The sequence below is a fragment of the Panthera pardus genome, unplaced genomic scaffold, assembly GCF_024362965.1.
Source record: "Panthera pardus isolate Hobbes unplaced genomic scaffold, ASM2436296v1 HiC_scaffold_5, whole genome shotgun sequence".
NCBI classification, from domain to species: domain Eukaryota; kingdom Metazoa; phylum Chordata; class Mammalia; order Carnivora; family Felidae; genus Panthera; species Panthera pardus.
The window spans coordinates 18014404-18041689 of NW_026526980.1; the positions used below are offsets into that span (position 1 = coordinate 18014404).

The 27286-nt window shown below is 45.6% G+C and overlaps 1 protein-coding gene, 1 long non-coding RNA gene and 1 other non-coding gene across 9 annotated transcripts in view; 1 reads left to right on the forward strand and 2 right to left on the reverse strand.

The window, feature by feature from the left end:
• Positions 1 to 27286, reverse strand: part of XPO6 (exportin 6) — a 103897-nt gene that overhangs the window by 50010 nt on the left and 26601 nt on the right. For 4 of the 7 annotated variants that reach the window (XM_019431830.2, XM_019431833.2, XM_019431832.2 and 1 more), the window contains exons 2-7: positions 22661 to 22751; positions 19035 to 19147; positions 18033 to 18230; positions 12825 to 12984; positions 10797 to 10892; positions 638 to 1091 (exon numbers count right to left, since the gene is read on the reverse strand). In XM_019431830.2, the coding sequence (XP_019287375.2) occupies positions 638 to 1091; positions 10797 to 10892; positions 12825 to 12984; positions 18033 to 18230; positions 19035 to 19147; positions 22661 to 22751 (1112 nt within the window). The remainder of the gene's footprint in view (positions 1 to 637; positions 1092 to 10796; positions 10893 to 12824; positions 12985 to 18032; positions 18231 to 19034; positions 19148 to 22660; positions 22752 to 27286) is intronic. The other 3 variants (XM_019431835.2, XM_019431834.2, XM_019431831.2) reach the window with 1 other exon arrangement.
• On the reverse strand, positions 6388 to 6579 carry LOC128774883 (U2 spliceosomal RNA). The gene has a single exon (XR_008419389.1). It is a non-coding gene; the product is annotated as a U2 spliceosomal RNA (small nuclear RNA).
• On the forward strand, positions 7519 to 11663 carry LOC109256493 (uncharacterized). Its single transcript, XR_002075683.2, has 2 exons — positions 7519 to 7683; positions 11019 to 11663. It is a non-coding gene; the product is annotated as an uncharacterized LOC109256493 (long non-coding RNA).

Below are 27286 nucleotides of genomic sequence, written 5' to 3' on the forward strand. Positions count from 1 at the left end.
GACAGCGTCATCTGTGTGAGTACTTCAGAAGGAAAAGCGAGGTAATTTTCAGCTCCATTCAAGGGGAGGGTCACAAAGAAACACGGTGTGTGCCACGCTAAGACGTGCCCATATTCCCATCTCTTGCTTTTGATGGAAATGTGCCGTGTGTGTAAAACTCACAGTAACAACGACATGCCTACACGCTGCACGGTGTGCACTGGGGGAAAGTCACGGAGTCAAAACTGACAAGCAACGGCAAGTGAAAAGGGGGGATTAGAACTCCTGTACCTCCGCGGCCTCCTCCCACGTTCCTGGCTACGCACGAGCAGCAGACTCGGCTCCTGCGCCACTCAGACCTGCAGGCGAATCGTGAGGACGAGGGGAGGGGGTGGAAGGGAGGACAGGAGACAGACGGGGGAAAAGACAACAAACCTGCACAATTCACAGTCACTTTCCAAACGTGGCTCGCTCCCCTCTACCACCCTAGCCCTTCCAGCTAAGCTCAGACTTACTGGTACACACCTACCTGTCCGTTCCTCATCAGGGGCCCCAAATTCTGAAACCAAAGAGGATTACAGACACCATGCGGCACAACACGGTAAACGGTCAAGGCCCCTTCTTAGGGCGCGGCCGGTTCCACACCCGTGTTCATTACCTCTCATCGAGTTCTTCTAGCCTGCTCTTCACCGTGTGGGCATTGTTATCCTTGGTGATTTTCTGCAGGAGGTAGAAAGTCTGCTGGAACATACGCAGTAAATACTCCTCGAATTCCATAGGCACACAGTTCTTGGACATGAGTTCATTGATGCAGGACATGGCCAGGACCCCAAGACGGCCACGCTCCTGACCCAACACACAGTTCTGGCTGCTGCCGTTAACTGATGCCATCTTTCTGGCCCGGATGTCACAGCCAAAGCGCGCAAAGTGGAAGATGGTGGTTAGGAGGGACGGGGTGATGCTGGCAGACAGAGGAATCCAACTGAAGAGATGGGCCAGGCACTCCAAGGCCAGGGAACACATATACTCACTCTCCGCATCAAGGATGGGGATTGGCTGGTTCAACAGTTTGGCTGAACTAGGACTCTGCAGCAGGTTACTCAGTAAGTCACCTGGAAATACACAAAGGTTTTAACAACCACCCTACCAAGTCTCTTACAAACCAGTTTAAGTACCACAAAGAGAAAACAAAAGCCACCTTTCACCAAGCTACACATTAAAGATACCTGTAGAAACGGAAAATAATGCCATTCAGGAAACTTTCGTTTGCTTCGGAGAATGCACCTTTCGTTAAAATACATTCTTTGTTCGTATGTCGAGTTCATCACAGTTCTTTTTAAATGAATTAATGTAAATTTCCTCAGTGTTATGTCAACAGATACAACCCACAAAGCTCTTTGAGGACCATGGCGACTTTTAGGAGTAAAGCCATCCTGGGTGGCAGGGTGGGCAAAACGGGCGAAGGGGGTCAAGAAACACAAACTTCCAGTTAGAAGAGACAGAAGTCCTGGGGATACAATGTACGGTGGTGACTACAGCTAGTTAACGAGACCGTACTGTGTATTTGAAAGTTGCTAGGGGAGTGAATTTTAAAAGTTCCCATCATAAGAAAGACAATTTTTAACCGTGTGTGGTAATGGATATTAACTCCACTTTCCGTTACCATCAGTTTGCAATACATACACCATGACGCTGTACCCCTGGAGCTACAGTGTTATAGGTCAATTATATTTCAATTAAATAAGGGGGTCCAGAGACGAAAACACTGAGAACTACTGCGCTGCTCGAGGTAAGTCTGTGGACCTGTATCGTCAGCACATCTGGCAGCTTGTCAGAAATATAAATTCTCAGGCCCCGCCCACACGTGCTGCTGGGGATCCTGGAGGCATGTGGTCGAGACACGGGTTTTTACATACTTTCCAAGAAGTGATTCTTGCGCATGCTTAATTTTTTTAGCTTTTTTTTTTTTAAGTTTTTATTTTAATCACCTGGCACTCATCACGAGCGTGCTCCTTAATCCCCGTCACCTATTTCACCCACCCCCCACCTCCCCTCTGGTTACCATCGGTTTGTTCTCTACAGTTAAGCGTCTCTTTCTTAGTTTGTCTCTTTTTCTGCTTTTCTCATTTGCTTTACTTCTTAAATTCCATATATGACTGAAATCATATGGTATTTGTCCTCCTCGGACTTACTTCGCATAGCATAATACCTCTAGCTCCATCCATACAGGTCATTGCAAATGGCAAGATTTCATTCTTCTTTGTGTGTGTGTGTGTGTGTGTGTGTGTGTGTGTGTGTGTGTGTGTGTGTTTTAATGGCTGAACAATATTCTACTGAATAGACATACCACACCTTCTTTATCCATTCATCAACTGATGGGACACTTGGGCTGCTTCCGTATCTTGGCTATTACAAATAATGCAGCTATCAACATAGGAGTGCATGTATCCCTCTGAATTGGTGTTTTTGTCATTCATCGGGTAAATACTCAGTAGTGCTGCTGGGTCCTGGAGTAGTTCTTTTTTTAACTTTCTGAGGAACCTCCAACATGCTTCATTTTTGAGAAGCATGAGACTAACGGAAAGCACGCGAGACGAAATGGGGATTGCAAAAAAAAGGTATCATGATTTTAGAGAAGACGGACATTCAAAGCTATAACAAGAAGAAAACTTTCCTGAAAAAAAGACATGCATATACAAAATAAAGGGGCTTATTCTGCCTCAAGAAGAAATGATAAAGACTAAGAATCTTAGGAATAAGGAAGGAACGTAGGCAGAAAAAGCACAAGCACAGAAGATAAAACACCACATTCAGACTTCTCCGCAGTCACGCAAGAAACCAGACAGCAGTGGCAGAGTACCCACAAGTTCTGAGGCAGAAAATGACTTAACCCAAAGCCCTCCTTTGAGTACGAAGGAAGGGGACATTTTCTCAAACACAAAAACTCAGGTAACATATTGCCCACAGCCTCTTAAGGAGGATCCTGTTCGTGAAACCATGCAAATAAAGCAACAAACAAAAACGCAGAATTAAGGAATGGAGCAGCTGTGGCAAGGGGACTACAGCAAGCTTGGATTAAATATAGAATCAAGACTAAACATATGTAGGAATCACAGAGGGTGTGCTGCCTAACTCCCTCTTCTTTCACAAGCACGTTGTCTCAAAACATATGGGCTAGGATTAAAACATGTAGTAAGAAAATGGTTTTCATAATCTTTTTTTTTCTTCTTAATCCTAGAGGTGTCTTTTACAAACTAATACTCCTGTGGCAAAACCACCCCAAGGTCAGGAATTCCCTTAGGGTTAATACTTCCCATTCAATTCAGGTAAAACTACAATTTGTTGCTATGAAAAATAAAAACTAGGGCACCTGGATGGCTCAGTCAGGAGAGTATGTGACTCTTGGCCTTGGGGTCATGAGTTCAAGCCCCGCGTTGGGTAGAGATATTACTTAAAAATAAAATCTTTAAAAAAATTAAAATGTATGATATGATGCCACTTTGTCTTTTTATTTAGCTTAACCTCTCTGTATCTATATAGAGAGAGGCATCTGGAATGACGTTATTTCTGGATGGTGGAAGAGTGGCTAAATCTTTACACTGTATTTTGTGCTTTACAGAAACAATTCTCAAACATTTTGATCCCAGAACTTTTTTACACTCTTAAGAATTATTGAGGGGGCGCCTGGGTGGTTTAGTCGGTTAAGCATCCGACTTCGGCTCAGGTCTGTGAGTCCGTGAGTTCTCACGTCCGTGAGTCTCAGGTCCGTGAGTTCTCACGGTCCGTGAGTTCGAGCCCCGCGTCGGGCTCTGTACTGTCAGTTCAGAGCCTGGAGCCTGCTACGGATTCTGTGTCTCCTTCTCTCTCTGCCCCTCCCCCCCACTCACACTCTTTCTCTATCAAAAAATGAATAAACGTTAAAAAAACATTAAAAAAAATAAAAAAGAATTATTGAGGATGCAGGGGTGCCTGTGTGGCTCAGTCAGCTAGCTGAGCATCCAACTTCGGCTCAGGTCATGACCTTGTAGTTCGGGAGTTCAAGCCCCGCATCAGGGTCTCTGCTCTCCACAGAGCCCGCTTTGGATCCTCTGTCCCGCCCCCCCCCCTCCCCCGGCCCCCACTCTCTCAAGAATAAATAGGGGTGCCTGGGTGGCTCAGTTGGTTAAGCGTCCAACTTTAGCTCAGGTCATGATCTTGCAGTCTGTGAGTTCGAGCCCCTCATCAGGCTCTGCACTAACAGCTCAGAGCCTGGAGCCTGCTTCAGATTCTCTATCTCCCTTTCTCTCTGCCCCTCCCCTGCTCTATCTCTCTATCTCTCTCTCTCTCAAAGAAGATAAACATTAAATTCTTTTTTAAATTTTTTAAAATAAATAAACAAACATTAAAAGAAAAAATTATTGAGGATGCCAAAGAACTTTTATGCGGGTTATTTCTATTGATATTCATCACACAGAATTTAAAACTGAAGTTTTCAAATACTGTATTTTAAATATTCATTTAATAATATTAAACCCATTACATGTTAGCATAAAATATTTTTAAGTGATAAAGTGTACTTTGCCGTCAAAAAATAAGTGAGAAGAGTAGCACCGTTTGTACATTTTTGGAAATCTCTCTAATGCCTGTCTGGCTTAAAAAAAGATCGCTAGACTCTCTCATCTGCTTCGATCTGTTGCAATATGCTATTTTCACTGAAGTATATGAAAAAACAGCTTTCCAGAGATACACAATTGAAAAAGAAAGCAGCTCTTCGGCGGCCTTTCTGGGTAACTGCAGCTATTCTCCAGTATTAAACTTTCACTTTAAATTTCTTAAAGGTTAACTGCAATGTGGGATCTGATTGAGTTCTATCCAGTATACTCATGAGAGCATGCGTAAAAATGACAAACAACATGGGGTGCCCGGGTGGCTCAGGCGCTGGAGCGTCTGACTTCAGCTCAGGTCTGGATCTCACAGTTCGTGAGTTCGAGCCCTGCGTCGAGCTCTCGGTTGTCAGTGCAGGGCCTCTGATTCCCTCTCTTTCTGCACCTCCTCCACTTGCACTCTCTCTCTCAAAAATAAACACTTTAAAAAAAAGTCATAGTATCTTTATGAACATCTATTTGATCTTTGGGACGCCTGAAAGGGCTTGGGGGACCTCCAGGGACCCCCAGACCTACTGAAAACTGCTACTTTAATACTAATGTTGAATGAATACGAACGGATTAATCTTTCTCAGCCTCATCTCCTCTGCCAGTAACATGAGGATTTTGTGATTTATTAGTAAGGGGTTTAATTTCTACTGTTAAAAGTAGGTTAAAAAGGGGGGCACCTGGCTGGCTCAGTCGGTGGAGCATGCAACTCTTTTGATCTCAGGGTCGTGAGCTCAATCAAGCCCCACCTTGGGCAGGGAGCCTATTGAAAAACAGGCAGATTAAAAATCTGTCCCCTGGCATTTTAGCTGGTAGGATGTCCAGTGGTCTCTGCTCTGAAAGAGCTGCATTTAGTACTAGGTAAGACTCATCATGATCTCAGCTGCCCACACTGATCATCAGAGGACCTGGTTTCAAAGAAGAACGCAAGAAGGATGTTCAAGTACAATCTGGGCATATTTCAGTTTGTTGCTGGATTAATAAGGTTGATTTCTGGAACTGCTGTGGTGGCTGTCCACCTGAGTCATATGTTCAACTTTCTCTCTTTCAAAGATAGTAACTGTTTCTGGTGTCGCTCTTCTTGTCATTCATGGACTGGGGCCATTTATGAAAGATGTTGGTGTTAGAGGAAACCACCACCACCCAACTAGAAGGATTAAGGGGCCAAATAATTAACCAGGATCAAATGGACACTTAACCAACAGATACCATCTATGTTCTATGAGACCTGGACATCTTTGGGCCCTTGGACCTTTTAAATCTCTTGAGCATTTTTAATTAGAAATAAATCCTGGCTTTAAAAACGAAAGCAAAACCAAAAAGTTGTCTCTCTACGCTTTAGCTCAGAAGAATTTTTCCAGACGAGGATTGCCAAAGGGGGAAAAAGCAAAACAACAACAACAATAATTATGTAAGAACAGCCACCGTCTAATGTGTTATTATTTGCTTAGTGCTGCATTACGCACTTTACATACATATTCTCACTTCATGCCCACAGCTCTAAGGTAGATGTTATTATCTGCATTTACAAAACTGTTAGAATAAGACCCAGGTAGATTAAGTGTTTGCCCCGTGTTCCTCAGCTCATAAGAAGTAGAGCTGAAACGGAAACCCAGGTCTGGCCCCTAAGCCTATGCTCCTTCCCAGAAAGCAGACCCACTGGAAGGATCAGGCAGCCAGGCAAAGCGATAAGAAAGCTAAGATTCAAATACGGGAAAATATGTATGCTCTAAAGTCCTAATTAAAAGAGCGTGCGCACCAGGACCACAACTGTAGAAAGATGTAAGCCCAAGGGCAAATGCTGAATGGGATTATGCAAAATTCTTTAAGTGTGTAAGATGACCTATGATTTTTGCCCCTCAAAACAAGACTCTTTTAAGGTTGTTCTCAATGAAAATGATTTTATTCAACTTTAAACTGATATGAACAGATACTACACTTGATCTTAGCCAAAAGGCTGAGAACTGATGATTTTATTCGACTTTAAATATTTCAAAGTATTTTAGTAGACTACAAAGAGCTTTCCAAAAATTGTATTTTTTTAAATTGTTGTTGTTGTTGTTGTTGATAGAGCAAGTAGGGGAGAGGCAGAGAGGGAGACAAAGGACATGTACTGTCAGCACAGAGCCCAATGAGGGGCTCAAACCCACAAACCACAAGATCATGACCCGAGCCAAAGTTGGATGCTCGGCCAACTGAGCCACCCAGGAGCCCCTCAAAAACTGTACTTTAAACAAAGGGGAAGGAATTACCACAGAACAGACATTGCTTCATGCTGCATTTCCAATGCAAACTTGAGAGAGCCTGACAAGCTACCTATGCAACAGGGTAACATCTTGGTTGTAGAGCCTGTGAACGACCGGCTTCTCTGAATCAGGCCAGGCTCTGGCGGCAATGTGCATCCCTGCCGAGAGGTGCCTGGACGACTCTGGTGCATTTACTCACTTGGAAGTAACCCAGACAGGTCAGGCATTCATGCAAAGATCCCCTGGGCTTTTTTACTTTTTTATTTCTTTAAATGTCGTGTTTTCTATTCAGTTCTACGTTTTCTAATCCAGGGTTTCTCGACCTCGGCACTACTGACATCCAGGGCTGGATAATTCGTTATCGTTCTGCGCGTCGTAGGATATCTAGCAACACCCCCGGCTTCCACTCATCAGATGCCAGCAGTACCCTCTCCTCCCTTACGCTAGCCAAAATACTTCTCGTGCTGCCAGCCAGATATCCCCTGCAGGGCAAAATCACTCCCCACTGAGAACCAGGGATCTCACTGCAGCCTCAGTCCAGCGAAATGGAGAGAAATTCCAGTCAAGGAGCCCTTAGGCTAAGAAAATGAGATCACAGGAGTTGAGTGACCCTCCCGAGAGACATCTTCCTCTAAGCAGCTTACAAGGGAACACGTGACAAGATTTCCAAGTGCACAAAGATCTGCGATCTGCAAAGTGTGGAAAACAGGAAGGCACAAACTGGTCCCCACCATCTGAGCTCTCTAACGTACCTGCACCCCGGACTCCTGCCATCACTGGTATCCGCACAGACCCACACTGGACAGTACACATCACGCCGATGAAAGGTACGGTCTCGAGTTTTATTGCAGAACAGTGAAAGCTAACTCGGAGCTGCAGTATTCACACCATTTCATTTTGTTCCCTGCTTCCCCCACCCCATCTGTCCAGGCAAAGAGAGGGGAGGACGAGGAGAGGCTCTGAAAGCAGGGGGGCTGAGGCCGCCCGGGCGCAGCAGGAAGCCGCAGCCCCAGCGTGTGGAGGGCACGGTCACGTTCCGTCCTCGGAGCACTGCTCCTCCTCTCCTGCTCGTCTCACAGCCCAGGACGGCCGCAGTCCGGGAAGGCGCCCAGCAGATGCGGGGTAGCCGGGGCTCTGAACCAGGGGGAGGGGGAGGCAGAGAGACGCGGGCTGAGCGGCCGAGAAGGCAAACTTCGGACGAAGACCGTGCGCCGAGGCCGCCCCTGCTCCACCACTTACTGGTGACGTGATTTCCCCCATGAGCCCCGGTTTCCTCGTTCGTAAACGAGAGATGAAACCGTCATCTACTTCACAGGATTCTGGTCTAATGAGGCAAGTTTCAAAGATAAGGCAACAATTTGAGGAACTATTCTGAGAAGCAGACCACAAGCACCCTTCAAAGCTTCTTCTATCTCCAGACTGCCAGAGTAGCCACCGCAGGGACTCGTCCCCGGGCTTTGTTCTTTGAAAATGATCAGACAAAAACGATGCTACCAGAAAGTATGCAGGGGGGAAAAAAACACCAAACCCACCGCGGAGGGATTCGGGGATTCCGGCAGGGATTGCCGATTAAATAAAGGTTGGGTGGGGTGGGTATAGGAATTATCTGCTTTATTCACTGGGCCCTAAGGTTGCTCAGAATAATTTTTGTCCGTAACAGCGAGCTTATTAGGTCAATAAAGCTCAACAACTTTTTAGAAATCTTACTGCTTAATTGGTGTCTTAAGTGCACAAAGGCAGCTGAGCAAAACCATCAAAATAAATGTTAATTAAATCCTCAGCATCATCCAAATAATGGAACAAGATCCAACAGCTTCACTTGCAACTGTCAGAGAAAAAGCCATGTCAAATGAACATGCAATCCTGTATTTTTTTTAATGTTTTATTTTTGAGAGAGAGAGAGAGAGAGACAGAGAGAGAGCAAGAGAACATGAGCAGGAGAGGGACAGAGAATCCAGAGCAGGCTCTGTGCTGCCAGCAGCGAGCCCAACACGGGGCTCAAACTCACAAACTGTGAGATCGTGTCCTAAGCTGAAGTTGGACGTTCAACTGACTGGACCACCCAGGTGCCCCCTATTTTTTTTATTTTTTTAAGGGGAAGTATACCAGCTTGCTTAACTTCCCAGGCTCCAAACAGTCTCCATTTGTTTTGTTCTTTCTCAAATACTAAAATTCAAGACTTCAAAAATGTCTTAATACTGTCTAAGAGGCAATTCTCAAGAAATACACACCACATTTTTAGGTTTTGTTTATATGGAAATGTCAAGTTGGTTCATACTGTATTTTACCTAACCTCATAAACAAAACCTAGGCAACATAGAAAAGAGGCAAGAATATATTTTTGATTTGTATTATCTGATATTCCCCAACCTGGCCTCCAGGAAAATAAGTCTATCAAAGCATAAACTGAGTTCGCTCAGAACATGTAGCTGAACAAAGCCAACTAAAACATAACACTTTTGGCATTGGGAAATGATCTCAGAAAAACAAGTTTTACTAGAGTAAACTGCTAACTGAAACTGGATGCTAAGCCACTATTCAACCACCTAAAACCAAATCCAATTCAACAGAACTAATCTTTGCAAGCTACTATTTAAACGAAATGACATATTCTAAGATCAGCTAACCTGCAAGAGATTCCAAAGTGTACCCTCATGAAAGCAAGGCTCTGCCTCATTTGCAGTTTTTCCTTTAATCATCACGTATTGCAAAATTTAAATCTGCTAAGTCATCTCAAATATCCACGTTGAAAATGAAAGTCTGCCACCAAGTACAAATAAAGTTCAAATCCCTGTTGGCTTTTAAAACACTCTAAAGCTCTGTAATAGTGTTTCATCTAAGAAGTCTGACAAGTGGCTAACAGTTTTTAATCCAAGTATGACAAATGGAATTTGGAATAAATTGGTAGACTATGAGCAGTCCTCAAAACGTCATGCTGTATTTTCAGCTCTGCGAGAATTTCAGCTTCCACATACTAACAATAACAGGCTACGTGAAACAGCTCGGGCTTAGAGGTGTCTGATTTCAACAGCCCATTTCCTGGGGTAAAGGAGAAAGATGGAGAAATATTTCCCCTCAGCCATACCAACCAACCTTTACAGCAGAGGAAGCAACAATATGCAATTCACAGGATGTACTCTACTTGAAAAGCACCTGTGATCATTTAGTGTAAACACAAGCATTCAGAAACGAAAAGTTTCTGCTCAGACACAATTTCCTCTTTCTATCCTTGAAGTAGCCATTTTTAGGCGAACTGCACTCACTTCTGAAAGACTGATTAATGTAACTGTGGACAATCAGCCTCCAGTAAACTACTTAGTGACACTGTAAATATAGCCATGCTTTATCAAATTATTCTGAACTGATCTAAGTTGATGGTGATGTGATTACTGCACACTGGCCCCATCTTCCCCGAGCCCCGAAGGGAAGAAAGCATTCCACATCCTCTTCTCCCGTGTGTCGTGCCGCCCCCCCCTACCATCCCCCCTGCCCCCCTACTCCCCCCCCACACACCCCGGCTTCAGGAAGCCAACCAGCTCCTCGGACCTTGACCCCTGCATAACTGCAAAGCAGACCTTTCAGGCCCACGGGCTCATGCCAACGTGAGCATGAGCAATACAGCCATGAAATCTGAGAAAGAGCAAAAAACAAACCAGGAGGGACAACACAGTTGTAAGCTGAAGGGAACGGAAATAGATGACAGAACATCAAAGGTGCCATTTTTCTGATGGGTAAGGAAGAAACAATGTATGTTGTTCAAAACGTTACATTAAGGAAGTACAAGTACTTACAAAGAACCAAGTAGAGCTACCTACTCAGAAAACGTGGGCAGAGAGGCCAAAAAGTGATGAAGGAAAAATCAGCATCTGTATCTGGCATAGATAAGCAATCGCTACCCCATCGAGCCCCCCAAGTGCATTTAAAAAGAGGAACAGCATACGTGGTGGGCAGACCGTACCACTTTCTCCTGAGGTCGGGGATGGTGGTGGGGTGGCAGCAGTGACACTGTGCTTGTCCCAGACAGTCTCCAAGATACCTAGCGAGGAAGGAGAAATGGAGTTTAAGAGAGAAATGAAGTCTAACCTATGAAAGTCAGATTTAAAAACAGATCTGATCCCTTCGATCAAACGTCAGTATTTAAACCTCCCTCTCCCCACCGTAGGTCCAACTAGACACTCCCGGACACCACCACCTGGATGTCCTAAACTCAATTCATCTTCCCCCACAAACCTGCCACTGCTTCTCTTCCGCCCCTCGCCCAGCCAACAGCGCCACCCACCCATGGAACATGGCTTCCCTCAGGCCTCTGCTCCCCCACCTGGCCTCACCCCCACCTCCATACAAAGGCTGCGCACGCTCAACGGGGTGCTACTCCTTCCACACCAACTTCTGACCTGCTCTCCTCCTGCCAATCCAAGCTGGACCTTTCTACCAGGCTGCTGCCTGTCCATCCCTCAGAGCGCCACCCAGCCGCCATCGTCCCCAGGAAGTCTCGTCTGCTCAGTTCTGCCTGTGAGTAAAACGCACCTCTACTAAACTCTTAACACACTGGCTTTAGCTGTCTTTCTCCCCAACTCAAGTACCCCTCATTAGAGACAGGGACTGTTTTATTCCTCTCTGTACCTCTTTATGGAACCTACTGCATAAGATGATCAGCTGTAAAAGCTTTTGAAAGTACGGTGTTTTCAAAACATTTAATATTATAACATGGATGGGCTTTGAAGTATCCCACTAAGAAGGCCACATAGTGTATGATTTTTTTTTTTTTTTTTTTTAAACGAAAAGGCCAAATAGGAAAATCCAGAGATGAACAGATTAGTGGTTGCCAGGGGTTGGAGGGGGAAAGGGCAGTAATGAAAGTGTTCTGGAATTAGATCGCGGGATCGTTGCACAACTTTGTGAACGTATTAAAAGCCTAGTTGTGACACCGTCAGATGGAGGATTTAACCCCAACTGAGAAAATGTTAACGTCTTCACGGCAGGACACAGAGATATCAGACGTGGTCCTTAACTATAGAAATGTGACATCTAGTTGGGGGCATCGCTGAACGTGCTCTGAATGAACAAATGCTCTGCGGTGTGGGTCTCCCCTAGGGACGTGGGGAAGGACACGGGGCAAACGACAAGTCTGCTTTTGATCGGGCACTCTCAACCGATTTTAAGTGCCCACTGCACGCCCAGCACTTTTGTAACACAGACAAAAGAAGCAAGTTCCTAGAGATCCGAGAGGAAGTCTGGGCAGAGGAGCTGCAGATAAAAACTGTTTTTCTCTCTCTCTTTTTTTTTTTTTTTTTTTTGCGCTGCGGCATTCCTTCAAGCAGCAAGCGGGCCCCCGGCGCCTCAAGGGCCCCGAGACTAGGGCTGCACCTGCTCCTCGTCACAAGCAAGCGGCAGGGCCCTGGCGAGCCGGCGTGCTCCACCCTCGTCCCGCCTTCCCGTCTCGTTGTGCGGCTTGCTTTTGCTTTCTGTTTATTCTTACTCCTCACACACGGTTACGAGGCTCTGATAAAACGGACAAGATGACGAGGAAAATGCTACTTACGACCACGACCGGGCGCACGGGGTGCGGATGCCACATCTGGTCTCGCCTCCCTGAGCGGATTTTGAAATTTCCCCATCCCCCCTCCTCCAACTTCTCCTGATCTTATATTCAAATTATTTTACATGAAGTGCTCGCCACCCACCTTACTGAGAATGCGGCACTTGGCATTTCAATCACATTCCCGTGACCTGATCTCTACCTCCTTAACGACAGTGACAGTGAGGACCGATTCATAAAGACAGTACAAACAAGTAGGTTACGAGCATCTGGGGAGGTCCTACCACGTGCCGGACACGGGGCTCAGTGCTGACCGCACACGCCACCGCCACATTCCTTGTTTTTCAACTCGGCCACGGTCACAAGCAAAACTGCTCAAAAGTTCAGAGCGCCACCGCCAGCGTCCCTGGCCTCCACCGAACGGCTCACCTGTCAGCAGCCCGAGCACAGTCTGCACCTGGTCCAGCAGCAGCTTCCGCAGCTCCTCCTTCCGAGCCACGCTGAGGTCCTCACGGGGACAGGCCAGCTCTTCTGAAGTCGTCTTCAACATGATCAGCCCGAGGGGGGTTGTCACGGGGGACTGGATCAACTGCAGGGAAGAAGAAGTTCTGAGCAGACTGTCCAGCCGATGGAAGGACGAGGAGGACCACGAAACATTAAACCCGTGAGTCCCTCCATGCGTTTAATTTCACAGGAACGGGACGCGTAAACCAGTGCTTCAGAGCGCATTTCTGTACGTTTTTTACTGATTCAAAGTACGTTCTCGTTTTATTCTAAAGACAAAACTCGAACCATGAACACAATGCTCTTTTACACCTAACACGACAATTTTTCTACATGTCCAGATTCCCAACAAAGCCCTGGTCCCTTTGCCCAGATTCGTGTATTAGCAACAAGGGAATGTGTGTTATCTTTTCAACATTCAGGGGTTAAATCAATGTTACGTTTCTAAGCTCTGCATGCTCCATGCAAGTTCAAGATTAAACACGTGGCAGAACAGAAACATGCATAATGAGGGCTACGGTTATAATTTTGCAAATACCTACATAGAGATTTGAGTTATTTTTCTACCACCGACAATATCCACTACACTGTACTAGTCGCCTTAAGCAAGAGACAGAAAGAAAGGTACACCTTCAACAGCATTAACACTATTTGTCTCTCTAGTCAATTTCTCAAAAATTCACAGTGTTACTAATTCAATTTACTTTTTAGTTTCCAGAAATGGTAAAAGCAAGCTGCCACGAAAATTCTGTGGAGTTCTATGCTACAATCTATACAAGAATACGTCCACAATTGAAGGAACACTCGACCATCTTCTTTGATCATAATGAACTTTAAAAATCACTCATTCTCTGATACAAATAAGTTGTTTATTTATTCAGTCCACAAAAATCAGAGAAGAGGAGGGCACTAGGAACTGCAGCCGGACAGGACAGAACCCACCTTCTCCACTTCAAGCAATACAGGGCACCTGCCTTTCCCTTGCAAACAGCTCTCCCCTCTGAAGACTAAGGCAAAGCTCATCCCAAAGAGCAGGAAATTCAGGGAACTGAGGATAAATTCAACTGTCGTTGGGAGCAGCGTGATGTAAGACAATTGGCAATAAAGGGCATGCTGAAAATGCTCTTATTAAATCAATTATCTTGAACACTGAAACTTCAGATACAGCCTCCACAAGTTTTCTCTTCTTTTTGTCCAAGTTTGGGCTACTTCTAACAACGTAAAAGAAAACGCAGCAGGAGGAACAGGAAATCCCTGAAGCAACTTTACTGATCTCTTCCCATCCGGAGGCCTGTGGGTTATCAATCTGTACTTTAAAGATTCCCGTTCCTTCCCCCTCTTTCACTCCCGTCCTTCTCCTCTACCTCTTTCTGTGTCTATTTTCCCCCACCGCCCTCATTTTTACTCTCTCGGCTGGGAATGCTTCGTATTACCGACTCTTCCAATTTGGCAGTAAACTTTTCCTGTAGGTGTGAGATGCTCTGTGCTCCCATAGGAAAAAAAATCCTACGCTATGGAAAATGTATCCAAAGCCCTCCTTTCTCTCATCATTTGGAAAAAGGGGAGACAGGCAAAAAGCCAACTGAAAACGAAAGTTATTCTTTCCTGAAAGAACAGCCTGATCAGGGGTGCCTGGGTAGCTCAGTCGGTTAAGCGTCCGACTTCGGCTCAGGTCATGATCTCGCGGTCCGTGGGTTAGAGCCCCATGTCGGGCTCTGTGCTGACAGCTCAGAGCCTGGAGCCTGTTTCGGATTCTGTGTCTCCCTCTTTCTCTGACCCTCCCCTGTTCATGCTCTCTCTCTGTCTCAAAAATAAACATTTAAAAAAAAAAAAAAAAAAAAAAGAACAGCCTGATCAAATATTTTTCTTCTCACCAGCTTTGTGTCCAAAAAGCTTGTTTGTAAACTAGCATTTCTCTCGACCATCTTCACATATATAATTTAATCTTGTAACTTTGGTAATTCTCTGCAATTTACTTTAACAGAAAATAAGCACTTTTAGGTTGAAGATCAAGTTCAGATCCTTTTTCCCCCCCTCAAGTTCAGGCACTTAGTGTGAGCTTCTGAAAAGGCTCAATGATTTTTATTACACCACCCAACCAGAAAAGAAATGGTAATTTTTTTCCTATGCTGCTTACCCCTTAATTACCTGGTGCCAGGCACAATGTGACCACAGGTTGAGCTCAGGAGATTTCAGGAATCTGAAGAACAGACTCTACAAAGCTGTGATAGTTGGCCTAGTGTATGGGTGGGAGGTGGAGGGCAGAGTGGGGGCAACAGAGGTCAGTTTCAACTTCAGCTATTTCCTTTTCCAGTGGCCTAGAAAGGGCAAAGCCAGCACAGAGAACTCCAAGTATCCCGCTGGGGCCCCAAATCAACTCCTCTCTGCCTGGTACGGTGGTCACCACAACGATGGCATGAACTGCATAGATGTCCACCAAATTGTCAGTTAAAAAACAAAACAACCACCACAAAACAACGATGCGCCCCAGACAGCAAGCGGACCGTGAGGGAACTGAGCCCGCAAAAAACCTCTTAGAGACGGCTTATCCAAAGGATCGCAGGATGGAGAGGATGGTTCCAGAACTGGGCAGCTCTCTACCTGAAGAAAAGCTTACTTTCTTATCACTACCAGACACGTCTGCAGCGGAGCACCGTTATTCTTGACCTGGCTTTCACGCCACTGACTGCTTCGTACGGATAAATGAGAAGAAGCAGAGCGTTACTACAAGTGGAAGGATTTGAGAGATCACTTACTCCAATCCTCTCGTTTTACAGAGAAGGAAAAGGAGGCTCCCGGAAGCAGAAGGAGCGGCGAAACCCAGAGATGATCTGTGACAACAGACGCAGACCCCACACCCGCTTGCCCCCTTCGCTGCTCTTTCCACTATGGGGCGTTCCAAAGTCACAAAGGCTGCATGAGGTAAACGGAGTCATTTTTGAAGGGGTGCAAAGAGGGAAGTGGTAGAGAACAGGGGGCAACAACTAGCCTTTCTAAACCTCCCTGAGCACTTCGCCTAAAAAACGCTCTTCCAGACGGTCATTTGTCACCATTAATCATATTTCAAGGGTTGACAGGAAATCTGTTCTCCATCGAAAGGAGTGATCCCAGCCGGGTGGGAACACGGCTCCCCCGACTGCTACCAGCAGGACCGGGGGCCTCGGGCTCACGGTCCACTGCTGCTTCTCACGGGACCTGCCACTAACTGACCCAGGAACGCAGTCTCCCTCCAGGGAGGCCGTGGAGAGTGACCACAACTGTCCTCATCTTGGAGTGAAGGCAAATATACCACAGAGAGCCAGCAAAACCTCTCCCCTCGTGTCCTACCCCTTCGGGCCCGCCGGCCTCCTTGCCATTCCTCAGGGTCCTTGCACCTACTATTCCCTCTCCCTCCAACACTGTTCCCCTAGATACCCACATGGCTCACTCCATCACTTCCACTCAGGCTTCTACTCGAATGGCTGCTCCTCAAAAAAGGCCTTCTCATCACGCCGTCTAGACAACACCCCCGATGCTCTCTTTCTCCCTGCCTTGGATTTAATTTTCTTCATAACACTTAGAAGCACCTATAAGTCTATTTGTTTATTGTTTACGGATGTCTCCTCCTTGAGATTATAAGTTCCAGAAGGCAGAGCCATTGTTTTGTTTCATTACCATCTCCCCACACGTTTAGTTAGCGCAGGGCTCGTATTCAACAAACAACTTACTGAGTAAATGCATGAATCTCCTTTGCAGTATCAACCCTTTAAACCTTTAGATAAATGGAGTCACTACACAAAACAATACTGAATGAAGAATTTCTCTATCACTTTGAGGCAGTTCTCAAGAGAACTGAGAGAAGCAATAAGGATGCTCTATTTTTTCTTAGTTGCTAAGAAAGAATTAGTTTCTAATTCTTTGTAACAAGAGCAGACAGAATGTTAGAAAATCCTGAGCCTACAGTCACCGAGACACTAACTTACGAAGAATTTTATTCTATAAACGATACCTAATGCCCATTTCCTGTATACCCGTGACTATCTCAATAATATGAAAGTGTTTCCAACTTCCGCATAGGATTCAAGTGAACAACGGCATCTCCCGCTTGGCTTTTGGGTCCCACCTTCTGTTTGCCCTGATGACTTCCAAATCCTGACCTGCGCCCCGACCACCTTCCCGAGCCCCAGATCCACAGCTCCCAATGTCTCCGGTAAAGAAGGAGGGCACAAATATCAAGTGCCTTTTCTGCCAAATTGAATTCCCCATCTTCCACCCCAACTCATTTCCTCTTCCTTCACCCCTGGCCTGGAGAATCTGCTATCTGAGCCAGAAACCGGGAAGGCATTCTAGATCCCGCCCTTGCCTCACCTCCACCACCCAGGCACTAACCAAAGCCTCCTGACTGGGTCTCCCAAGTGCCCCGCCTCCACCCGCCAGAGAGGCCCGGGGGCCAGGTCCTCACAGTAGCTCATATCTCTCCAACAGCAGCGTCAGGGGTCCAGCCTCACCCCTCTTCGATCCACACCCCATACTGTTCCAGAGTTGTGGCTCCAACACGAAAATGTGGCCCTGTCTTCCCCCCTTCTACCCACTTTTCATTAGCTCCCACGGAAGGACTACAGCTTACAAACTGAAGCCCCCCTGCAAGAGCAGGGCCCTTCCCCGCCTGGCCCCAGCCCATCAATCCGGTCTCTTAAAACAGCACCCCACCGCCTCACCCAACAACGCTGAGGACACCTCAGCTTCTGGGGTCTGCAGGCTGTATGCCACCGTTGCACGCCACACACACTTCCACAGTGTCGGACGATCGTTTGCACAGCTATCTTCTTACTAAAGCGTAACCGTCAAAGGCCTCAGCCGTGCACCCCAACACCTGGCACAGGACCTAACAGGCTTTCAGATCTTTGCTGAACAAAATTTCCCATGAGGTTAACAAAGCGACTGGGTTATCCAACCCCCCCCCCCGCCCCCGTCCCCGTTCAACACGCACAAAGGTACATGTCTCAAGAACACGAAGTGGGTAATTTGTCCTACGATGACCTCACTACCGCAGTTCCAAAATGCTAATCTGAACACTCCCCCTCAAGATAAGGAAATAATCACTTCTACAAACAAACAGTTTATGAGATGAAGTTTCCTTAGGTATATCCTTACCTGTAAAATGTTCGTAAAAAAGTCATGGTAGAACATGGGCCAATCTTGACGGCCAATATCAACAATAACTTTGCAGAGCTTGTTCCGGATAAAGTAAGGTAAGGTTTTGTGGTGAGCCAAAAGGAGTTTGGGCAGGCAGCTACGGATTTCCATCTTATCTTGAGATGGGACCCCAAGCCACATTTTATTGATCAGATTCTGAAAAACAAATACACGTCTTCTAAGTGAACCATCTGTACACAACAATAACCGGCTTTCATCCAACGGTTAGCTACATCATCTCAAACAAAAGACCCTGCTTTTAAACAAAGACTTAGGGCAATTTAGCAATAAGAGTACTAGGAATATTCAAACCCTAGAATACAACAATCCCATCCTCGAAAGATCCACTAAATAACTTCACAGAAACAAAAAGCTGCATGTGCAAAAACTTTTTATTACACCACTGTCTCTGATGGCCACCAAAAAATGAAGAAAACAACTTTAATGTTCAACAACAGAAGGCCCACTTGGTGAATAATGGTATACCCACTTATATAGGAATATAATATAAAGGCTAAATGGGGTGGGGGGGGGCAGAATACAAAGAGGCATGAGCAACATGATTATAATTAGGTTAAAAAGAAAAGATATACACAGGAAGACAAAATTTGGAAGAGTTAAAATAAATGAAAATGTTTCTGGCTGGGTAACAGCATTATGGGTATCACCTCTCCTCCCAAACTGTTTCTCTTTCATTCCCTTTCTCTTTTAAATGATGACGTGGAAGGCAAAGTTACACGTTACCAAACCAGCCCTGCCTCACCTTTCTGGGTTGAAGATGGAAAGGTGCCCCAGAAGCCAGACATCTTGACGGGGGCGGCGTGTGGGAGGAAGTCCCTGAGCTGAGCTACTGCTGTTTCCCCATCAGCTGCACCTCAAAGCCAAAGTCTAGTGCCAATGACCTGGCGTCGTGACTACAAAAGACTTTTCAGAACAGTATAAAGGCATCTGACAACTCACCTCAAACACCGTTAAACTGTACATCATGACATAGTCATTCCGGGTGCTGGAGAGGAAGTACAGGCAGAGTCTCCAGGCTCCTATTTGCTGGGCAAAGTTATCAAGAAGCTCCTCTGAAAAAGTTAAATAGCAACAAAGAAGGCTATGAAAAAGACATGAAATTAACACATGGCTGGGCTGTCTCATCAGGTTTTTAAACACACATCTCTCCATATAACTGAATGGCCCCCAAAACAACAGCAAAATCAGGCTGCGTCTTCGAGATAGAAAGGACAGACTGTACAACATTTTTCTGACTCTGAGGTGACAATGAACATGGACAATGTGTTCAGCCAGCTACAATCCAATAGCCTAAGGGCACTAATTGAGGCAGAGAAACTTTCAATGATAAAGTTCTTACTTAGCCTAAAGTGTGGGCAGACGGTGATCAAAGTATCATTTTACCTTATAAACGAAGGCTAATTGTTAACCTGTTTCCTCTGGGTTACCGGCTATATGTATTTCCTCAGGACTCAACAGTGTTCACACAAACACACACAAAATGATGGCTAGAGAAGCGGGACAAGAAAACATTAAGGCTAACCTTATAAACACAGGACAGGAAAAAAAAAATGCAAGAGAATTACAGATGGCTAATTCTCTGTATCTGGTATTCGTTTGGTTTCATTCTAAACTACCACATGAAAAACAGTCTGTAAGTTAAGAGTAACAATCATGGGAGTTACCACGAGCAGCCCTGTCCACATCAAATCAGTTAGAAACGGTTTTCCCCCTCCTGAGGCTGCTGGTACCATCAGCCAGAAGCCCAAGACAGCAAGCACTGAAAGTCTGTCATCACGTTTCCGAACACACTGCCCCTTAGTCATCTTGACCTGCTACACAGGGCGTGAAATACAAAACAAAGGGGGTAAAAAAATTTAAATCAAAATAAACATACATTTAAAAGGTTAAAAAGGAAATTTAAAAATAGAAAAATTTTAAAGAGTAAAAGGATGAATAAAAGACAAACAACCCCCAGAGATTCTAGGAAGCCCCTGGAAAAGCAGGAAGGACCCTAAGATCACGGCTCTGCTAGCAGAAGGCCTCACTGTAGCAGCCTTACGGTTAAGTAAAAGCTTGTATGAATCCCAGAGCAGGAGTCAAACTGGAAAGAACGAGCTCTGGCTAGAAATGAGGAATGCTGGGCTGGAGACTGTGCTGCTCACTCATGGAGTCTGATCCCGAGGGATCACTGCTCCTCTTTGATGCTTCGGCTTCCTCCACTGTGAAAATGACCAGACTGTCCCTTGAGGTTCCCTGCTAACAGCTGTACCTCTAGAGTACTAATAACGCGCCTCCTTTCCGCCACCTCGCCAGGAAAGTTAGTTAATCCTAAACTATGGAAAAGGAAGCACGTGGTTCCAGCCCACACACTCAAAGCTCCAAAGACTAGGCACAAAGAGAAGCCAAGTGAGACACACCCACCATATAGAACCAAACCCCTGGAGACTCTTCTTAGCCTGTGTTTAAATTAGACATTTGTAGTATCTGGTTATTTAAAGCTATTTTAAAATCAGATTAGAATACAAGTTTAGTTAAGAGGTTCCACTTTAAGTTCATGAACGCTGAAGGTGAGCAATATTTGCTTGGCAAACCAAAAACTGAGAGAAAACCCAGGGTGCCTGGGTGGCTCAGTCGGTTAAGGGTCCAACCCTTGACTTCAGCTCGGGTCATGACCTCAGTGTGGGAGTTCGAGCCCTGCATCGGGTTCCGTGCTGACAGTGTGGAGCCTGTTTGGGATTCTCTTTCTCCCTCTCTCTCTCTGCCCCTCCCCTCCTCAAAATAAATAAATACTTTTATTTATTTTTTTTTTTTTTTAATTTTTTTAACATTTATTTTTGAGACAGAGAGAGAGCATGAACAGGGGAGGGTCAGAGAAAGAGGGAGACACAGAATGTGAAACAGGCTCCAGGCTCTGAGCCGTCAGCACAGAGCCCGACGCGGGGCTGGAACCCACGGACCGTGAGATCATGACCTGAGCCGAAGTCGGCCGCTTAACCGACTGAGCCACCCAGGCACCCCGAAAATAAATAAATACTTTTAAAGAAACATTGTTTTAATTGAGAGAAAGACCAAAACCACTTCAATTATAAGCTAAAAATAGGACTTCAAAGATATTAGTGTTGGGATATAGCAGATTGATGTAAGAGAAAGATCCTTCACCTGCTTTGGTAAAAATCACCAGTTGTATTTTTACTGTTAAGTATAAGGTACTTTGGCAGCATAAAACTAACAACGATCCCTAGTTTATGAAAGCTCTGGTTCTCTATAGACACTCCGTCAGAAAAGACAGGCATATATGGGGCAGGCCCAAAAGAGAGCACCAAGTTTAAAAGTAGAAGAGTAAAGAGGCGCCTGGGAGGCTTAGTTGGTTATGTGTCCAACTGTGGCTCAGGTCATGATCTCACGGTTCGAGAGTTCGAGCCCCACGTCGGGCTCTGTGCTGACAGCTCAGAGCCTGGAGCCTGCTTCGGATTCTGTGTCTCCCTCTCTTTCTCTCTCTGTCCCTCCCCCACTCACACTCTGTCTCTCAAGGATAAATAAGCATTAAGAAAAAAAAAGTAAAAGTAAGAAGTTCAACTACCAGAAGCTGATATGATGCTCAAAGAAAGCGAGAGAAAAAGGGCTGCAGCCAAAGGTCTACTGGCTACCTGGAAATCCAGACCTTAGTCAAACCTTGGACCAAAGGCAGAAATCAGCCACAACACCCAACTGGCCAACATGACTTAGAGAAGCCAAGTGGGGCAGAGAAATGGGCCTCCAGAGTCCTAGAGACACGCAAAAAAGGCCTCCCTGGAGGTGAAAACAATGAATGTAAAGTTATTACCCAGCAGTCAAACATCCGAGGGAAAAGCTTTTAGGTTGGGACAGAGAAGAAAACATTTTCCATTTTCAAGTTCAGGGGTTAAGTGAGGACTCAGAGGGGGGAAAAGAGTGCTCTAGGACCACAGTGCAGCATGTCTCTGAGGCAGAGATCTGACAGTTCACAGTGCGCTTCAATGGATAACGCTCACGTAAATGAGTATGGAATTCAAAAGGAAATTCTAGAAGGTGCTGAGGTTCCCAGGAGACCCAAGGTAATTATATCTTCATCTCTGTTGTCTGAAGCCTTTATTCATCACAACTTGCAGAATGGGGGAGACAATCATAGAGATAAAGATGTAGCAGCAGCCCCCAAGGGAATACCAGTCACACAAAGGACCTCTAGGCACCAGATAAGGTTTGGATTGGACTTCTACACACCAAAACCATGTCGTTCTGACACTTTTAGGAGCTGTTTTCTTAAGGTAACAGTCACGGGCTTCTGTGACAGAAGTTCAACTTTGCTGAAATTAAGAAGAGAGCGGCGGGAGGGGTTTTCCACCGTTGGCCAGAGAGAACCCACCAGCGTGGATTATGGCGGGCTCCGCGAACCACAGCCCTGGATTTACAGACGCCACCGACCAGCAAAACAAGAGCCAAACAAAAGCCAAGAACTGAAGGGGAAACAAGCAGGCCTGACCAGCCCGGGCAACCGACTCCTTCCTCCTCACCACACACTTGGTGTGTTCGAAGGGACTCTTGGCGACACCCAGCACTTCACTTACCTATCTCACGTTTTCTTTCGTTGGTTGTACAATCGTGGAAGAATTCTGTCATCAGACTTTCCAATGCCCTGAGGGAGGCTTCTTCAGAGGCCTAACAAAGGTATTTAGGAAAAACAAAAAAATCAGTAACTGTCTCTCCAGCTCTACTTTCCTCAGTTCCCTCCAGGTCACATTCAACAGCAAGAGTAATTGACTTCCTCAAACATCTTGTTTCAACATTCTTCAAATACACGGGATTCAGAAAAACTGAAGGGAATTTCCCAGCTGGTTCAAAACCCAAATTCTGAGTGTATTCTACATATCCATGCTACCGTGCAATCGATTTTCAATTATTTATGCTAAGGCAAAGGGAACAAATGACTCAAAATTTAATTCTGGGAGTATATCGAAAGCAAATTACCAGCCCCTGGCCCTGACTGAATAGGCTGAAGAGACCCAGGGAGAAGGTCAGGGCTCCCTACAGACTTCCTGTCAACTATACATTTGCCCCAAGTCTAAATAATTAGCCATATTTTGATTCACAACAACTGCAATCAAACTGCTGCGTGGATTCCTGGGGGTTGTTGTTGAAGGCACTTCAGGAGCCACACGTTCTGACAACTGTCCATCTCGAATGAGCAGCCACCAGAGGCTAAGGCGAAGGCAGCTAGGAAACACACTGAGCAGGAACTCCCAATCGGCACATCCCAGCCACGGACCCACAGACAGGATCCCAGCCACGGACCCACAGACCGGCAACCGCTGGGCAGAACCGCTCAGGTGGAGAATGAGAGGGGAGGTGCTCTCAGCCCCAGAGCCCACCGTCTCCCTCTTCCGTCTGGGGCTCCAAGCCCACTCCCTCTTCTCCCACGCATGCAGGGGCATCGTTTGCAGCAATGAGTTTGGGTCCGCCCTCCTTCACTTGCCCATCTGCGGGAAGGCAAGCATTCCTAGACCATTTTTGAATCTGCGCTGGCATTACATACCCAGAGACCATCAAGAGCCAAGAGCAGTTCTGACTTCTTATCTCTTCATTCTAGTCTCCCCGCTCCTCCCTCCTCCATATCCTCTCCACTGTCTCCACAGTTAAGAGCCGATGATAAAAATTGCATTTTAGGGGCGCCTGGGTGGCGCAGTCGGTTAAGCGTCCGACTTCAGCCAGGTCACGATCTCGCGGCCCGTGAGTTCGAGCCCCGCGTCAGGCTCTGGGCTGATGGCTCGGAGCCTGGAGCCTGTTTCCGATTCTGTGTCTCCCTCTCTCTCTGCCCCTCCCCCGTTCATGCTCTGTCTCTCTCTGTCCCAAAAATAAATTAAAAAAAAAAAAAAAAAACGTTGAAAAAAATTGCATTTTAAAGCAAGCCCACACTCAAACGTGTTATGTAATCAATCTGTAATGTTACCAGAGGCCTCCACCTGGCGACCGACTTTTGAAGACCCCGAGGAACTGGGGCCATCTCTGTGGCAACACCGGCATTTCTTGGGCCTGGTACCAATTACAGGGGCCAAGTCAGGCTTCCACCAGCCCGTCCACATCAACTGGCATGCACAAGCACGCCACAGAGCACACAGGGGTCATGTTCAAGCAGTGCCAGGCACGGCTGTCCCTCCCATGCCACAGTCATACGTGAACGGCTGCGTGATGTGTCATAATGGCACGCCGAGTGAGGAATTACTGTACAATAGTTACAGCACTTGGGATTTGTCTGAAGTTTACAGCTATGATCAGGATTAGCCCCTCTTACTCTGTTTTCAAACCGATGCATCAGTTCAACTGAAAAATATCCTTGGATTGCAAATTAAGCTATTTTCTTTTTAACATTTATTTTTGAGAGAGCGCGAGCGAGCACGACTGGGGGGGAGGGGCAGAGAGGAGATAGAGCATCCGAAGCAGGCTCCGAGCCGTGAGCACAGAGCCCGATGCAGGGCTCGAACTCACGAACTGTGATATCGTGACCTGAGCCAAAACCAAGAGTCAACCACTTAACCAACTGAGCCACTCAGGTGCCCCTGCAAATTAAGCTATTAAAAACTACGTATTTTAGGGGGCCTGGCTGGCTCAATCGGTAGAACATGTGACCTAATCTTGGGGTCATGAGTTTGAGCCCCACACTGGGCATGGAGCCTACTTAAATATGTGTGTGTGTGTGTGTGTGTGTGTGTGTGTGTGTGTACGTACATACATATACACACATTTTTTTCAAATGCAGAAATAACCGGAAGGTCAGACTAAAATAGCCCACAATCTTTTTTAACCTGTTTTCAACTTTTTGTGTTGATCGAAACATCTCACTGTTCTCGCTTTCTAAGTAAATGCTAAATATTCAAATTCCTAAAATGAATTGACGTAAGTAAAAGAATGCTTTGATCTGTTTCATAAATCGACTTGGTATACCCATTTAATTCGGGGGGGGGAAAAAAAAAAAGATTTGTTGGGGCACCTGGGTGGCTCAGTCGGCTGAGCATCAGGCTCTTGGTTTTCAGCTCAGGTCACAGATCTCACGGTTCCTGAGTTCAAGCCCTGCATCGGACTCTGTGCTCACAGTGCAGAGCTGGCTTGGGACTCTCTCCCCCTCTCTGCCTCTCCCCTGACTCCTCCCCCTCTCTCAAAATAAATAAATAAATAAATAATAAGCTTAAAAATGTTTTGTGAAAGAAAAAAAAGTTGTTGTTTTAAAAATAGTCTGTGGGAAAGATCTGAAAGAATCAAAGGAAAATCTCACCATTTAACTTACTGGCAAAAAAATAAAACTTAACATAAATTAAGAGACACCTGTTGAAATTAGGTCATCTATTGAGTCAAAAATAAATCAGTAGTTCCTCTGGAGTCAAAATGGGTCCTGGAAAATTAAGGACACATCTTCAAATCACACCTGCTCCACAACTTTTTCTTGTAGTGAATCATTTCAGGGTAGATCCTAGAAAACACCCGAGCTCAGCACATTGAGGCAAACTACCACCAAGGTCTATTTTGTACTGGTTCTTCAGGGACAAGTTTGTGAACTTGACAATCACCAGCCTTGTATTAAATGCTGCTGGGACAAGTTCAGGACAATCTCTCCAAAGAACGCACCTCTAACTCCACTCCCGGTCCCATCCACCCTCACTGCCCAAACCCAAGCTAACCTTCCAACAGAAAAGTGGACAGATGAAAGTATCCACATGGATCACAGGATGGACGCTCCCCACCGAATGACGGTTACACGAAAAACGAAACTCCAAAACCTAACCCAGTAGTATCACCAGGAGCTTGCCAATAAAAACAAATAGCATGCTGTTTACATTTTCGATCACTTCTACAACGGCAATATTAACACCTACCTCACGATGACCCACGTAAAGCTACTATGTAAACTCTAAAGAATTACCTAATTCATAGTTATGGCCGCTATCATTTTTATTTGCTCTTAAATACCAAATGAAAACAAACCAAAACAAAAAATTGAAGTGGTAGGCCTCCTTTGAAACTGGAGATTCATGTCCTCAGGCTTTACGGGCTTTGTCCAAACATCTCTAATGAGGCTTTTCCAGCTGGATTTCAAAATGAAACTATGTAAAAGTTTACAGGAGACAAAAAGGAGATCAAAGTCATATACACAGAACAGAGATGTAAAGACAGAAAAGATAGGTTCAAGACCGGCAGAGAGCGCGAAGGATATTGGCGAATTCCTCCCGACTGGCAAGAAGGCTACTGGAACCTTTGCCAGATGTTTCAAGGAGGGGATGAAGTCAAAATCCAGATTGCTGTGGGTTTAGGGAGTAAAGGCAAGTAAGGAAGTGGTAAGATTCCGTGCAGACTTCACTTTCCAGTAATGAAGGAACAAAGGACATAAAACAAAACCCACGTGCCATGATGTGGTAGGAAGAACAGGCTCCAATTCCCAAAGACTACTCAAGCCCTGTAGTGACTAACTTATGAAGCACACTCAGGACTCAATACACCCGACTGCTTCCCAGCTTGTGCCTGGGATGGAAGATCCGGACCTTGAAGAACTAAGGAAAGACAAGATTAAATTAAAACCAAGTAAGACACATTCACACAAAACAATTACAGTTGGACAACAGATATAAAATGTGAGAGAGAAAACAATAAAGCCTCTAAAAGATAACGTAGAGCATCTTCATGACTTTGGGGTAGGGAAAAATTCCTTGAAAAGGACACATAAAAGCACTAAACAAAGGGAAAGATTGATAAATCAGAATATTCATCAAATGGCATAAGGAAGAGCACGCAAAAGAAAGCCACAAAATGGGAAAAGAGATTTCCAACAGAGGACTTAGAGTACAAATCAATAAGGAAAAACAAAGGATTCAACTTTTTGACAAATAGTTAATTCTAAGAAGGTATGCAAAAAGCCTGTTCAGGGACACCTGGGTGGCTCCGGCAGTTGAGCATCTTACTCTTGATTTCACCCAGGTCATAATCCCAGGGTCACGGGATCGAGCCGCACATCAGGCTCCACACCGAGCATGGAGCCTGCTTTAAGATTCTCTCTTTCTCTCCCTCTGCCTCTCTCTCCCCCATGCACACTCTCTCTAAAATAAAAAACAAAAAATAAAAAATGTTAAGCGTATACAGAAAAGAAGTGCTCGACCTCATCCGTTGTCAGGAAAATGCAAATTAAAACCATGACAGCACTATGCATCTAC